The sequence below is a fragment of the Oenanthe melanoleuca genome, chromosome 5 (genome assembly GCF_029582105.1).
Source record: "Oenanthe melanoleuca isolate GR-GAL-2019-014 chromosome 5, OMel1.0, whole genome shotgun sequence".
NCBI classification, from domain to species: Eukaryota; Metazoa; Chordata; class Aves; order Passeriformes; family Muscicapidae; genus Oenanthe; species Oenanthe melanoleuca.
This window is the reverse complement of record NC_079339.1, coordinates 30,929,542-30,945,845: the sequence shown is the minus strand read 5'-3', so window position 1 is coordinate 30,945,845 and position 16,304 is coordinate 30,929,542. Positions and strand designations below refer to the sequence as shown.

The 16,304-nt window shown below is 32.9% G+C and overlaps 1 protein-coding gene across 2 annotated transcripts in view; it reads right to left on the bottom strand.

Moving 5' to 3' along the window:
* The window catches only part of FMN1 (formin 1), a 168,983-nt gene that overhangs the window by 35,094 nt on the left and 117,585 nt on the right, over positions 1 to 16,304 (bottom strand). For both annotated transcript variants that reach the window (XM_056492805.1, XM_056492806.1), the window contains 2 exons: positions 14,777 to 14,897; positions 1,653 to 1,745 (listed from right to left, as the gene is read on the bottom strand). In XM_056492805.1, coding sequence (XP_056348780.1) covers positions 1,653 to 1,745; positions 14,777 to 14,897 — 214 coding nt within the window. The remainder of the gene's footprint in view (positions 1 to 1,652; positions 1,746 to 14,776; positions 14,898 to 16,304) is intronic.

The window sequence follows — 16,304 nt, the reverse complement described above, 5'->3', positions numbered from 1 at the left end:
GAACACCTGCACACTGGTGGGAAGGAGCTGATAGAATTCCATATTTTGCATTGCTTGTTCACACGGCCTTTGCTTTCCCAATTAAATTGTCTGTATTTCAATTCATTAGTTTTCTACCATTCACCCTTCTGACCCCTCTTTGTCCCCCCACGGAGGGGCAGCAAGCAAGCAGCTGTGTGGTGCCAACTGCACAAACCACAACAGTCCTCATGAGATCCAGGGTGTAGGAAGAATTACAGAAGCTGTGATACCATTGTGGAAGACACCATTTGGTTAGGGTCCTGGCAAGACCAGGGAAAAACTGAATTATTACAATGCTTTGGCAAGCTAGATCAAGAAACATGCTGAAGATCATAATGGTTCTGTGGAAAGACAAATATATATATTTATAGTACTAATTTGGTCGATGTTATTGTTAAACTGTAAGTGAAAGTTTCCAATTGAATACATTAGAAAGAAAATTAAACTGTCCATTTTTTGTTTTAAAAGTTCAGTGGCATGGAATTTGCTGCTTAAATACTGTCCAAATACACTTGCACCTAAAAAAAATTGTATCAAATAAGTATAAACATTGAACTCCATGGCTTGGGGGAAGGGTAAAGGAGAGTATTAGCTTATTTACCAGTACAATTTAACTGATACTTTTGAAACAGCCTGTTTTCATCTGTCAGAGTATTTATACAAGACAGCCACATGAAACAAAGTTATTATAAAGACAGTACAACAATCTTTATAAAAAGGATTAAGCTAATAAATAAATTATTACAATAATCTGAATGATCACTAATATTCTGTCTGGATGAGCAGATTCAGGTAGTTCAACTGACTTCTGAAATAGTAAATTGTTAAAAGGTTCACCATTTCTATGAGAAATGCAATTAAATTCTTAACAATTCTAATATCTCTGTCAAAAACAAAATTTGTTTTGTTTTCTCAAAAAGACTGTACTCCTACAAGGAGGGGGGGAGAAGTCTCTTACTGTATATATTTTCCACAGCTCCAGAAGCAATGGTGCTGGAATGGTGCTGGTGATGGGGAACACAGTATGGGAAACAGGAAGGAGCAGGACTGTTGGTTTCAAGAGCAACCTGCATTTACATTGTCTTCAGCTGATGACCAAATTGTACCTTAGTTTTCACCATTAGCTTTCACTTAGTTTTTCTTCAGACTCCAACATGGTAAGTCACGTTTTTAATGCTCATTTCTGTCTCACACAAGACAAAAATCTTTAAATGAGTAAGGCAGTTCAAAAGCTCACACTGGGGAATAAAGATGACATGTATATATGTGGACTTTCTCTAAAAAAATGTCTTTCACTCTTGTCTTTTTAAGTCTTTGAAGCTTTATATTCCCTCTGATAAATTTGGTCTGTGATGAATATATTTTTCATTTTGCCTACAAATAATAATAAAGAACAAAGCACGAAATAACCAATGGGAAATGGGTGAGATCAAGGAAGTGATTATATTTGACAAGTGATGTCTAAGATCTGTATAACATAGATCAACATATATGAACATATATTAGGTCCATTAGGAGCATAATTCACAGGAATTTTCAGAGGAAACAGATACTTAATGCAGCTTACATTATGCATAATTTATAAACCACTACACTATCTGGCAATAAGTTTTTTTTTCAGATGTGGTTACCTTTCTGGAAGAATTCCTCTAATTTCTCCTTGAAGGGCTGGAGATGTTCTTCAGAAGACTCTCTGCAAACTAACTTCATCTGCTTTTCAGAGGCTACAAAAAGATGAGACACATTTATGACCAGAAGAAGATTTCAGCACCATGAGAGCCTACATGTAAATTAGCCACCTGAACTTACTTTAGAGGTAATAATTAAGCACTAAGGAATTCAGCAATCACACGAAAATAAAAAATACAAATACTAGTCTAGCATACCAAATAAAAAATTCTGTATGTGTTTGAGCAGTAGAATTTGCCTTTAGTAAGGAATCTGTTCTAACCCTCCTGCACTGTGCTAGGGCTTGCTACTAACACAGCCTGCCTCAAACACTAATTCTAGATGGTATATTTAAAGCTTTAAAGTCTCTTTCTGTGGTGAAAGGATGATGCCTTGTGTCTGGATTGATTTTAATCAATCAGTGCCAGGCATCCCATACTCAACCACGTTTCCTGAAACAGATGCAGAAATTCAGCATTATTTAAGTATTCCATCCCCAGACCATGATATGAAACAGTTGAAGTACGTAAGGGAGTTAACTTACATTTAAGTGAAATTTGTTTACTATTTAATCTATCTGCTATTTTAAGAACTGATGCCATGCCAATTGCTGAAAAACTTATTTTTTTGCCAATGAATTTTAACAGGCTTAGAACTCCTAATAAACTTAGTGCATTCCAGTGCTCCACATTAAAGATAATGGGAGGCAGAAATCAAAATGAAGTAACTTTCCATTTAGCAGTTGAATTTATGAACCACTACAAGATTTTTCTTCCACAGCTTTTCATCCCCAACAAGTTAAATTTAGATGGAAATTTATTTTGGAGTTAAACCTAAGACTTACAGCTTGGCTGCATGAACTGTATTCACACCATATCGCTACCACCATTAAACAAAAATTATTGTAAAAGTGTGGAAACAGAAATTGAGCCTATGTAATTAAAATCTCACATTATTTAAATTTGCACTGTAGCATAAAACATCAATGGAAGGTTGAAAATGCATGCATATATTTTACTGTGCAAGTAGTATTGTGTTTATAATACCATTGGACCATCAGGATGTACTGAAACAAACTACAGCTTTTCAATTAATTGAGAGCACAAACATATTTTGACAATTCTTACAGAAAAATAGTGAAAAATATCCATTTGCACCTAAGAGTATATTTTAAATTAGCAACCCTCCATGACTCATGCACATTGTGTAAATGGCCTGGGCTGCAGTCTAAGCTCATCTTTAATCTATAGTCTTGTAACTGGCAGCATATGACAAACCTTTCAAAAGATTCAGAGCGAAGCTAATGGATATTTGTTTGTATGCCTGACAGTAGGCAGAATGGAGTGGTGATTTAAACATACTAGAGTGAGAAAGAAAGTCTTTTATTAGCTGTTCAGTTACGTGTCTTCAATAATTTAAAGGAAGAAAAAAAAAATCGAAAATCAGGAAATGTGTATGGCATCTTAAGATTATTTTCTTATGATACATGCTGCTTACCATTAAAAATTTGAACTTTCTGTGATATTACATTGATTGAAATGTGTGTATGCTTAATATTTATGTTTGCAAAATTAAAAAGAGATTTCAATCAAGCGAATTGTAACACTAGTTTGGAAAACAACAGACATTAGAATTTTGTAAGTGGAAAAAATCTAGCAAAATAACTGAGACAGTATTGTAAGTTTCTGACTGTAAGTTTGAACAGAGTTCAGACACAGGTTTGTGTTCTTTTTTTTTTGTTTAAACAACTCTACAGAAAATCATGAGGCAATATTTAGAATTTTTTTTTATAAATATAAAATGACAAAACTATAGAAGTAATACAGTACACACAATATGTTCAGACAACTGAAATACCCATGATTCTTACAGTCATTTAAGACTGCACAATTGCAAACCAGTATTTCTTTTATAATACACATAAATTTATATAAATCTATACAGAATTAATTTTTTATGAATATGTATTAGACTAATAAGTTTGTAGGTACAGTAGTATCTAAACACACTCTAATATACTCTAGAAAGGCATTTTCCTAAACATTTGGTGTTGCTAATGCATCATCTGAAGAACTGAAAGCTTCCTGGATGCTTCCTACAAACTTTAATAACACAAGATTTAGAAAGGTTACTCAGGTGGGTTCCATGTATTTAAGTGACCAAAACTAGGATGAACTGCTCCTAAAGTAAAAAGAAAGCACATATAAACCACCTTTATTTTTTTAAATTGAGATTACTAACTAATTATTAACCTTAATGAGATGACAAAACCTACAGGAAAATCTGGATAAGAGGTACCAACACATAGAGCATATAGAAAAAATATTGATTTGGATAGTGAACTCTTAAAAAGAATCCTGATGCCCCTAACAAGAAGATTAATATTTGGAATAAGGGGAGAGGAACAGTAAGAAGAAAGGCACAGAAATCTAGAAAAATGGGACAGATGACATAGAATAAGTGAATCAGGATGCTGATTAAAACTCTTAAAAGTTTGAGATGAAGTGAAATGAGCTGAAATACCAGTTTCAAATGCTTAAAATGATCTTGAAACAATGAAATTGAAAGAGACAGAAGAAGTCAAGTAAACACTGGCAAATTCTAATAGCTTACACTATTGTAAAGCCTGAAAAAGAGATCTTGTAAGCTGAAGAAACTTAGAACATGGCCAAATTTGCTTGGGGATAGACATGGCAAGGAATGATGGAAGCGTGCTCAAAGAAATCATAAATCAGATACACATAAAAACATATTTTGAAGAGGAAATAGCATTTATTGGCACAATGAATGTGACATTTTTGATTAAAATGGCAGTTGTGATGATACATATTAAAGTCAGATGGTCTTTGTCAAGCTGCTTTTGTAATAATGGTGGAAGTCCACCACAGGACTGTATGACCTATCTCAGGTCTACACAAAATTCTGGTAACTAGCATTCCACTGAATTTTCTGTTATATAAGGTTTTTTGTTGAGTTGTTTTTTTATTTACTTGAAACATAATGTTAAAAATGTCATGCTAAACATTATATTTAAAAAACTCCTAAAACTACTGCAAAGTCTAGTTCCATAAATTTCTTTGATTTTCTTTGCTAAAATACTACATGAGGGAATCTTACACCTCATTCTTTATACTTCATTCACATATTCACAACAGTACAAAACTTTTCCTCTTTGAAAGAAAATTACTTAAGCAAAGTTTTTATTAGAACAATTTGGAGGTAAAGGATAGTGTTATGCATTACTTCTTTTAAATACATACTGAATACCTGCTTTCTGAAAAATTGTCTTTCTGAAATTCTGAGGAATCTGAGAGAATTTTAAGGAAGCTGACAGCTATCACACCACACATACAGTTCTCATCTCACCATCCCATTCCAAAATAATCATTTGGGAAAATAAAAAACTTGTTTCAGCATTACTGAGTTCAAACAGATACAAATTCTCCACTAATGTAATAAACTGTTGGTTCTTTTTCATGGTATGAGCTGTATGTTAGTGAAATTGAATGTAATATGCTATTTTGAAAATTGTTTATTTCTAAATGAGCTATTGCAAAAAAAAAGAAAGAAAAAGAAAAAAGGAAAATACAAGTGTGCAAAAGTATTTGAAAGCCCTTACAAATTGTTGGATGTACATCATGCTTCACCCACTACAAATCTTGGCCACAGAAATGGAAAGCATTAGCAAAACATTAAAACAAAGCTGGAAACTGCTGATTATCAGTTTGCCACTGTCTTCAGATTTAATGCAGTACTTGGCTCAAAAAGTTCTTGAAAAATCCCCAATATAAGTGAAAATATTTACAAAATAGAATGTCTCTCACTTAATGCCTATTGGGCAATAGTCTTAAAACTCCACAGACACTTGTAAATCTGTCAAAAGAATCATGGCCCATAAACAAACGTTCATGTAAAGAGCATTTCTGTGTCAATCAGACAAGATTTGGAATTTTTTAAGCACTGTTTTTAAAGTAAATGCAAAACCAGAAATAGTTTAAAGCTGATAACAGTAAATTACTAACTATTTACTCACCAGAACCCACCAGTAGCATTTACAGGAATCAGCCTGACAGCAAAACCAAGTATCAACACCATGAATTCCTATAAACCTGTCACTGACACTATCCCCTATGAGTTATGCCTCTGTGAAAGCTGCTAAACCTCCCCCGCTCCTGTCTGCTCAGAGGATGGCAGGTTATACTGCCAAGCTTGCTCTTTTATTTTGTTACAATGCAAACATATCTTTGACAGAAGGATTACTATTTGATAACTCTTTTTTAGAACTCTTATGTTTCAAAGAGCATTTGAAATCATACTGCAAATGAATTCTGTGTAGTGCTAAATAACCCCAAATTTCTGTATGACAGAATCCCTGATCTTTTAAACCTGTTAGGCTACTTGGATCTATATGCACAAATAAAAACCTAATAAACCTCTGATAAAATTAATAAATTTATATTATTCAGCAAGTGTTATATAATTTTCTCACTATTTAGTTCCTTTGGTTTTGCTTTATTAATTTTCTTGCAAACAGCTTTGCAAGCTAAACAAATAGCAACTGGTGAAGATTCATGTTTACCCATTGGACACTGCTGCAGGGTCTGGTTATAGTCTCCTATTATTACATGTACTTAGGTACCTACTTATTGGAGCTGTTCACACAGTATTAATTGAATGCATTTTGCACTATCTAGAGCTTTTGCACTTATGTACAAACTTGCACATAAATTTAAATATCTTTTCAGACAGAATTTTAAATAATGTACAGAAGGGAAGAGATTAATCTTGATTCTGTGGGAACATGATAAGAATTTTAACAAACTTCCAACTGCAAGAGGCTATGCTGCTACTGACTCAGGAAAGTTTGAGAGAATTTTATTTGCCCTTTTGGACACATATGGATAATCAGTACCCATCAATAATAGCAACACACAAATGCTCAAGCACTATCACCAAAGCCAGTGTGGGGCTCACTAACACAGAAGCCTTTGAATAAAGCAGATATGGAAATGCCATGAAGTGGGGTGGGAAGTCTTCTGAGACAAAATTATCTGAGAAAAACATAAAAGGGCATCAGACTGTGGTAGCACTCTGTTCTTAAATTTTCATTGACTTAGATAAAGGTCAACAATTTAATGTAAAAAAGTGTTAGCACACATAAAACTAAATACACTGTTCTAACCTATTAATTGCTTGTATAGCTACTGTTCTGTGAAGATATTTTCAGCTAATTTAAAAGAAGAAATGTGCTTCTAAATACAGTTATTTTCTTCACACATTTATAATTCCTTTTTCTTAAAAAACATAATTTCAGAGGATAGACAATAATAAGTAAAAAGTCCAGTCTTTGTCTTAAACACATTTCCCCATGACACACAGAAACAAGTATCTGTTTAGGTGCTGTAGCTGTCATGTATAAATGAGACAGAAAAAACATTTCAGTGATATATCCTAAGATGTGGGAAGTGAAATGATTGAATTAGTGGCATATAAAACACTGTAAAGTTCACCTGTTCTGAAGGAGTCAGACACCTTGACAATTCTCACAAGTCTGATCAGATATTCTAGTTTTGTCTTTTGAGGGGGCTTTGTTTTTTTATTTTAAGTTCAACAACATTTTTGAACTTTTAGAGTTAATGATGCCATACAGAGGACTTTTCAGGACTATATTAGTTGCAACTAACCTAAAACAAAATTTTTTAGCTCCTTGTTTGGTGAAAGGTCACCAACATTTTATACAAATCATTTAAAAACCCTTCTGTTAAAATTGTTTCCCAAGAATACATTTAGCAAAATGAACAAAGACCGCTAGTAAAACTAAATATTTTTCACACCATAGCAACACATTTGAGTCTCTGCTTAATGTACTTCTTGTGAAATGGTAGTTTACATTCAGGGCACCCTTCGGCAGAGAAGCACACTGCAAGGGACTGAACATACATATAAATGATTATAGCGACTAAAGCCTCATAATTTTCCAGACAAATTTTGAAAGATTCCTTTAAGTGATTCCAGCACACATGATTAGTAGAAAATTTTTGTTAAGTGTCAAGATCCAAACATACAGAACTCCACACATCATTAAGATCTGTCAAGAGTGTAGAACTGTATGCTAGCAGAATCTGCTGAGAAACTGGAACATTTCCCTTTGCTCTGAACAGTACAAAAAAAGAATATTTTGAAACTGAAGAGTCTTGTCTGGGTAATTGAAAGGGAGACAACATTTTTAAGAAGCAAGAATAATATTTTCATCAGACAAGCTAAGATTTTTACTGTGCTAAGAAAAAAAAAGACCTTTCAAACACTCAAACATTTTATCACTTATTGTACTGAATAAGGGATCAGACATAAGAGAATTTGGCAATGGCTGAAACAGTTTATGAGCTGAAACAGTAGAAGCCGGATAAGTGATCTCCTATTTTCTTTGCTATTGCTGGATCTCTGATTTTATGTGTAAGACAGATCACTAAGTTGGACTAATTAATTCTTCTACCAAGTTGGTACAAGTTTGGTTCAGCTGGACCACTCAGCTTAGATTTAGAACCGTGTAAGTTCACAAACTACCTGAAATACTAGCAGGAACACTTCTCAAAGAGCTAATTAGCCCCACTATTACTAATTTGAACCCCCACAGTCTGAACTAATGCGCTTTCAATCTTTGATACGTGACTGTCTCAATTCTAGCAGGAATCTGTCCTGTCTTTTACTGCATACTTCTGCAAAGAGAAAAAGCTGATGTGGTCCATAAAGTCACTGTTCCTCCCAACACCAGTATTTAACACTCTCCAAACTACATAAGTCATTATTCACTATGCACATTGACAGGAACAGTATTCCTCCAGTTCCCAGATGTACACTACCTGCTCCTAGATGCATCCTTCATAGTTATGTAACTAATGCTTAACATACATACACATATTTATTTATTTAAAAGGGCACACAAAAAAAGTGCACATAAAATCATAAGGGTGGTATTTCCCAGATCCATTTTAGAATCTTAACATTTGCAGAATGATTTTTAACAAGAAATTTCTGGGAATTCTTTAGCCAAAGGAATAAAAAATACATAAAAAAAATTAACAGCATGCCATTGTTTAACCAACTGAAAGCTTTCTCCTTGTGCCTTTGTGCACACATGCAGACATCTGCTTTCAGGGAATAAACTCCTCAAAAATGGAATTGCTTTTCTCCTTTATTATATATCTGAGTGTTTAAACCATTTAAACCATATTATCCCTTTTTATCAAAACCTAAAAAATCTAATGAAATTTTAAGAAACGATATTCACATATGAACACTACCATTGGAACACTGTCAAACAGTTAGTTTTACTGTAAAATAAAATCCAATGCACATATAGAAAATGCATTTTAAATGCCTGTGTTGCATCTTTCTAAATCTAAACAAACTGAAATACATCTCAACCGGCTGAGGCAAGAGACTATTCAAAAAGTGGTCAGAAAACTCTGAGAATGAAAAGAGTACCAACTCTTGCAAAAAAAACCCCAAACAACTCTTTTCTGTACAAAGCCATCCTTCACTCTTTTCCTTACACCATTTTGCATTGCCTCAAAATAGATAATGTAAATATTGGACTGTGCAAAAACAGTGAAACCATATACAAAACAACATGCTTACTTTATGCTATTACCTAGAGAAATAACATATGCACATATTCAGCTCCTCATGTTCCATCACCCAGTTCAAATTTCTACTTGCATGTACTTCCAAAATTTTAAAGAACATGTCCTGTAAATTATCATACAACTTCTCTGCTTCTGCTGGGAAGATTTTTTGACATGTATGTTAGTCAGATATTTAAGTTCCTTTTTGAAATGGACTTAAAATATTTAATTTAAATTAGACTAAGGCTTCAATTGGTTGAAAATATTTTAGGAGAGTGTGTTTGACACTTTTTGAAATATTATCCTCCTGTAATGAACAAGCAATCATCTTCTATCAAGATGTAGCTATTTATCCTACAATTTATTTAGAAACTTAATACTCAAAATTGAAATAATACTTAGAATTTTATTGATGTGGTCCAGTAAACTGACTATCAAGCAAATCAAACAATAGACAAAACCCCCTCAATCTTGTAGTCCTTGCACTATTGATTATTACAGTATCATGATTATACTAAAACTCTAATCCACAGAATAAACTTTACAATTTAGTATTAGGCTGTATTATTTAAAAACTAAATATATAATTCCACCTGAATAAATGATAACCCATCAAATTAATTAATCTCTTCAACAAAACTAGGCTATAGTTAATTAGGGGATATTTTGTTGCAAAAATCTTTCACTCAGTTTGAGGACTCTGATGGGAAAAGACATATTTAGGAATTTTAAATTAACTTCTTGGAATAATACCAATTAAACTTCTCTGCCTTTGTATGTTTTCCTATTGATAAATCCAGATTTTTTTCATTACTTTAAATTTGGAAAATCAGAGTTTTAGTCTGCGTGAACTAACATTTTTTTCTTTTTGCAGTTTCCTCCTTGACTCTATTTAAAGTAACAGCTGCTTAAAGCCTTGAGAGTGAATGACACTTTTCAACTTCCATCTATTTCTTATTTCTAAATTCTCTTCCGTGCTTTGCAATAGAATGTGATACATAGGTACCTGAATGAGAGCAGTGTGGATTCAAGAGTTTAGTCTGATATAATCAGCCATGTCAAGAGACAGTGTTCAGAGAGTGACATGACTGGCATGGTGTTTGCTAGCCACATCCAGTCACTGGACCTATTTCTACAAACAGGAATGTATTTTATTATATATAAATTTATACTCATATCTGAAAAAAACTATTTATATTGTCATGACATTTAGGAATCAAAATTAAAATGAAGCACCTGAAGAAGAGGCAAGAGAAGCCAAGTGTGGTCAGCCCCATTTAGAGAAAGCAGGCTGAGGATCTAGATTTTCATGTCAACTATCTAACAAATAACTAGAGAAGACAGAGCCAGACTTTTTCAGGAATGCACCTCTAATGAAAATGGAGCAATAGTCACAAGTTGCAGCACAGGAAATTCTCACATGGGATAAAGAAAAATATTCAAGATGGCAATTGAGCACTGGAACATGTGCCCAGTGAGGTGCTGGGATTTCCATCCTTATGACTATGGCCCTGTACAGCCTGATCTAAATATGAAGTTACTCTTGCTCAAAGGCTCTGGACCACAGGACCTCCAGATGTACATTCCAACCTACCACACTGCACTTCTCTATCGTTTTAAGATATTTGTAATGCTTCTGTATAAAAATCAGTGTGAAAATGGCCAACACAACATTGTAATTTCTCAACTTTTCGTGAATAGATTCACTTACTTCCTTTTTAATCTTTTCATAAGGATTATGCAGTTTTACAAAATGGAGTTGTCATAAACTTAAGTTTTAATGGGGAAAATTAGATCTGTCAACAACTAGGTTAAGAGGTGTCCAATATTAAACCATGTCTTCTGTCTCCAACTAACAATTGTATAACAGATCCCTAAAGTCTTCTTTTTATTTTAGATTATTTTTTCTGTCACACATGTGTTTGCAAACACCTACATATCTACTCACACATACAGAGATAAGTTCATAAAAATTTAAAACTTATATACAGCACTGAAAAAAATATTAGATTGAAAATTGTAACCAATATTTCTAGTAATGGCCATGAAAGGAGGGAAAATTACATGGTATGCGGATTTTCAATGGAATCAGAATGTTACAATCTCTCTTTTGGTAAATTTAATTAATTATGGGAAACAGAACTGACTCTTGAAAATACTTAAAATGGACATACCTTGGTTGCCATTTTTCACAATTCAACAAATATCTTTGCTCTTTCATTTGTTAAGGTCAAGAATTCAAAAAAGTTATAATGAACACCACAGTATATAACGTGAGGCATCTAACTTTGCTTACTTTTGAGGAACAGAGCAGCCCAAAATTTTAAAATTTTATGTACTGTATTGCAAAGAGGAATGGGTATGACAGATGGAAACAATCTATAGGGCAATTAATTTAATTAAAATTGTTTAACTTTGGACATAGATTAATAAAAGAATTCATGGCAAAACTTATGCTGTTCTATCAAACTTCAGTAAAGTGGCTTTGTATCTGAAAATCTTCTTATAATTACACATTTAAAACACTCTGTGCTTATTCCAGAAAAATATCAATTTCAAGAATACCAAGTGGCATTGTCCAAATTAGAAGGCAAATCATGTTTGGTCACAGGGAAAGAAAAATGTGATAATCATTCATTGCCCTAGACAAGGAATAAGATGTCTTACAATCAAAATCTTTTCTTTCCATAACTCTACAGATTAACTGAAAAGCTAGCATATGTTAAATGAATAAATGTATCTGCCTATGATACTGTGTAATATTTAAAAACCTTGGAAATACAACAACAGACCTGGAGTGAAAACCTGAGTTCACAGCAATTTCTTTCTAGTTGGATGTTAGAGTGGAACCAGATTTCACCCTAAAATTTTCATCTTACCATCTCATATTCACTTCCCCTTAAAAGCCCATATTAAATGCATATTTTTGTTTCTCATTCTTTTTAACCTAAAACATTAATGATTACAAAGCTTGTTCTGGCATATGTTTTGAAAACCTGTTGGATTAAGGTTCTTCAAAAACCTTTTTGAATTCTTGAGTCTACCTACAGTCTAATCCCTTCAGAGTAAAGTTAGCATATTCTTTAAAGTCTACTCTGAAAGATTTAAAAATAGAAAATTGTATGGAACTCAATCTGTTTATCTGAAAAGGATGAAAGGGTTTGTACTCCGTCTAGATTTGAACTTCTGGTTCCACAGTGTCTAGGTATTTCAAACCAGAGGTTCATAGCATGAGCTTTATAAGATACGACACTCATGATAACTCCATCTTTCCCATGTTAATATTCATGTCAGAAACATAAATGAATGCCTTGATAAACTAATAAAATATATCTTTTACATAATAAATGACAACTAATACAAAAAGTAACTACCAAAGTTGCCATTTCAGTTGCAAGAAGTGATATGTTGCTTTTGTTTTAATCATTCCTCACAAATCTCAGAAAAAAGGGAAATCCCTAACAGAAACATTAGCTCATTCCCTAAAGACACAATGAAAACCTCTTTTCCATTTATTACCTTTGTCTCATCCCACTTCCAAGGTAATCTGCTCGAGACTACCTTAGCCAACAAACTGTGAAACAAATCCAATGCGCCCTATAACACAGGCAGCCCCAGTTAATATTGTTCAAATTATTTACATCTGAAGGGCCGTGCCTGTCTGGATAGCTGGGCCCGACGCTTCTCTGGACTTGGTTTCTGCTACTCACATCTGTTTCAGCTTTAGACTTTCACTGGTATTCTGCCAGAAGCCACAACTTTTTAATGGCTACAATAAACTACAGAGACTCATCAAATCTTTGTTGTACGTGTTAAAATTATAACCTCTTCAATTAAAATTTTGATTTAAAAATTAACTAGAGCACTAACCGAAGAAAAAAATTTGAAAGAGAATCTTTGAAAAAAGATAAATTCTTATATAAGTGATTGTTTCTTTGTTTAAATGTAAGAGAAATAATCCAAGGAATGCTTGTTAGAATCTGTTGCATATTTTTAAGTGATAAAATACCAATATCTGAAAACATTCCCATAATCTTTTTGGTTTCACATTTTTGCTGTCATTAACGTTGTATCTCAATTGCTTTGGCTGGCTTTAACTTACACCTCTACAAAGAATTATGGAAATGATCTCAAGATAACAATTTTTCTAGATTTGCTATAAATACCTACAAAAAATTGGTTTAGGAAACAGAAATCAGTGATTACAAGAAAGCTGAAATTTTTATTTTACAAGAATTTAGCTTTTCCTACTCGCTGTTTGTGCCTTTGCAATGTAGAACAAATATGATGTGAATGTCCCAGCCTCAATGCAGATCCTGCACGACTAAGATGTATGACAGCAGGACTACATGCTGAAAAAGTACAAGATCAAACACAGATCATGTTTCTGCAAAAACTAGCTCAAAAGAGGGCAGGCCAAGGGGCTTACAGGGCCAAGCGATGAGAGGAGATAGAGCACTCACTTATGCCCGGGTCGAACAAACAACAACTGATACTTTCCTACCACTATTAACCTTTGAAATTATCCTAAGGATGGCAGTGACCTAATCCAGCAATTCCTAGCTGTAAGGATAAACTGTTTTGTAACGGTTTTCAGCGCCTTACATTGAAAAACTTTGAAAACAATTATCTTGTTCAACTCTGATTATGAAAGGACTCTTCCATTCTGGTACAAACATGTAAATCTAAATACAAAGTTTTTACTTGTAATGTTTTTATGCAGATTCTCTTCCTAAACTCCATCTTCTACACAGAAATCCCTTAGTAAAATACAAACTTTTCTATAGCAAGAAAAAGGCTTAAAACATTCAGTGATTTTATTTTAGAAAATTGCATGCAGCACAAAATAAAAAAGAAACTGCTTGGAATACTTAGGAGAACAACCCTTCCTACTTTATTTCCACTCAGTATTGATTGATAGATGAGTTGGGTTTCTGAGCCCCTCTTTATAATAAACATTTTTAAATGTTTATTTTATGTCCCAGGGTGAAAATATTTTGAACTGAAGCTTTTCATTTCCCTTTGCTCTGCCTTGGCAAGCTGTGCTTTATTTCTACATTAATAGCATTCAACTCTTTCTTGTAGTTTTTAAATTGTTGTTATACAAGTACTGAAGAAAGTATTTATGTTATGGAGCTAACAGATATCTACAGTTAAACACATAGCTCTGGAGAAGCCAGAGAAAAATTCACACATAACCAAAGAAATATTCAGAAAGATTTCTTCAGGGGCCTTCCGATTGTAAAAGGGAAAATTACTTTTCAGGATCTCTACTTTCATTTTTATTAAGTCATGAGTTAAATTTTTTTCTTTCTAATTTATGTGAGTAATTTGTGCAACAGTGTAAAAACTCTAAATGAATCAACACTATAAACCTAATTAGCAATAAGAAAACCTCATAAAGATCACATTTTAAATGGCACTTTGTTGTTAGCAGAACAAATGTGAAAGTTCCCAGTTACCTTCTAGATCTCTCTTCAGTTTCCTTAAGTCTTTTATTAGGTCTTCAAATTTAACTTGGGAGGCCTGGAAAAAATCCTGTGGTTCTGGTAAAGGAAAAATACTCTTGTCTGTTCCTGCTTCCTAAACAAACAAACAAACAAATAGGCCACTATGAAAATTGAATGCATTTCCAGTGAAATAAATAGCTTTTTAAAAAAAATTCTCATCTATGCAACAGTGTTATAAAATAACTAACATATTTTAAATCATTCTTGCTAAAACAACATCTCGTTCAAGTTTAAATACTGACCATTCTGAGTTATTGAAACTTCCTTTTAAATGTTGCAAAGCAAACTGTGCTCAATTTAAACTTTGAAGCAACATTAAATGCACAACATTTCAGTTAATTTTATGTCAATAAAGGTTTAGATATGGGATTAGAAGTTTCTTAAAAAAAGATAACAGGAATGCCTATTTTAATGCAAGAAGGGATCTTATGCCAAAAGTTTGTGGTTTCACTCTCTCACAATTCATTAAAAAAGCACACACATTATAAGCATAAATTGAAACCCTGTTCATATATTTCCTGAAGTAGTTTACATAGATAAAAATACACAGTTGAACGTTTATGTGGCTAAATAAATAACAGGGGTTAAAGTCTGTATGTAATTCCTAAGTACATACCTTAGCACAGTAAGAAAAAAGAAACAGAAGAAAAACAAATAAACAAAACCAACATAAACCCCCCACAAAGTGAAACAAAACAAAAAAAAAACCCCAACAACCAACCAACAAAAAACTTTTACAAGGTTCAAAGCAAGATCTCCAATGGAATTTTAAGAAGTATAGTATGTATAAATGGTATTAATATGACATTGCTTTGTATAAGCAATATTACTGAGTTTGAAATATGCATAAATCTGCATGGATTTCAGTCTGTAATAAAGCAAAACTCATAGGTTGGAGAACTAAGTGTTTTGGGAATGCAGAGAGAATAATTTTCTTATTATAATGACATGAACATTTTGGTAGTGAAAGAGCACTGGATGATAATTACACTGTGTTTATTTCCTCCCAAGGAAAATATACTGTTTTTTTCCCCACAAAATTACCTGAAATAAAATTACAGTAAAGTAGGAAGATTGCAGAAATATTTATATAAAGTAAATATTTTAATAAATTAATTAGAAAGCATAAAAATCTCAATCCACCAAAAAAACCCAAAACAGCAAAACCACCAGCAACAGAAAACACAAGAAAAAAGAAAGAGAAACAAACAAACCCAAAAACCTTAAATAAAGAATACTGATATAGATCTACATATATCAGCACTACTAACTTGTCAATTCAACAACCTTAAGAATGTAAGAATTAAAAAAAAAAACGAAGCAAAAAAATAAGAAAGTCAATTAAAATTGCTGAAAATCATTGTTAAGATCAATTAATAGCAACATTTTATTTTAAAATACAATACTTCAAACTTTCCACACAATAAATTTGGCTATTGCCAATAACAAATATATATATTTAAGATATTAATGTATATAG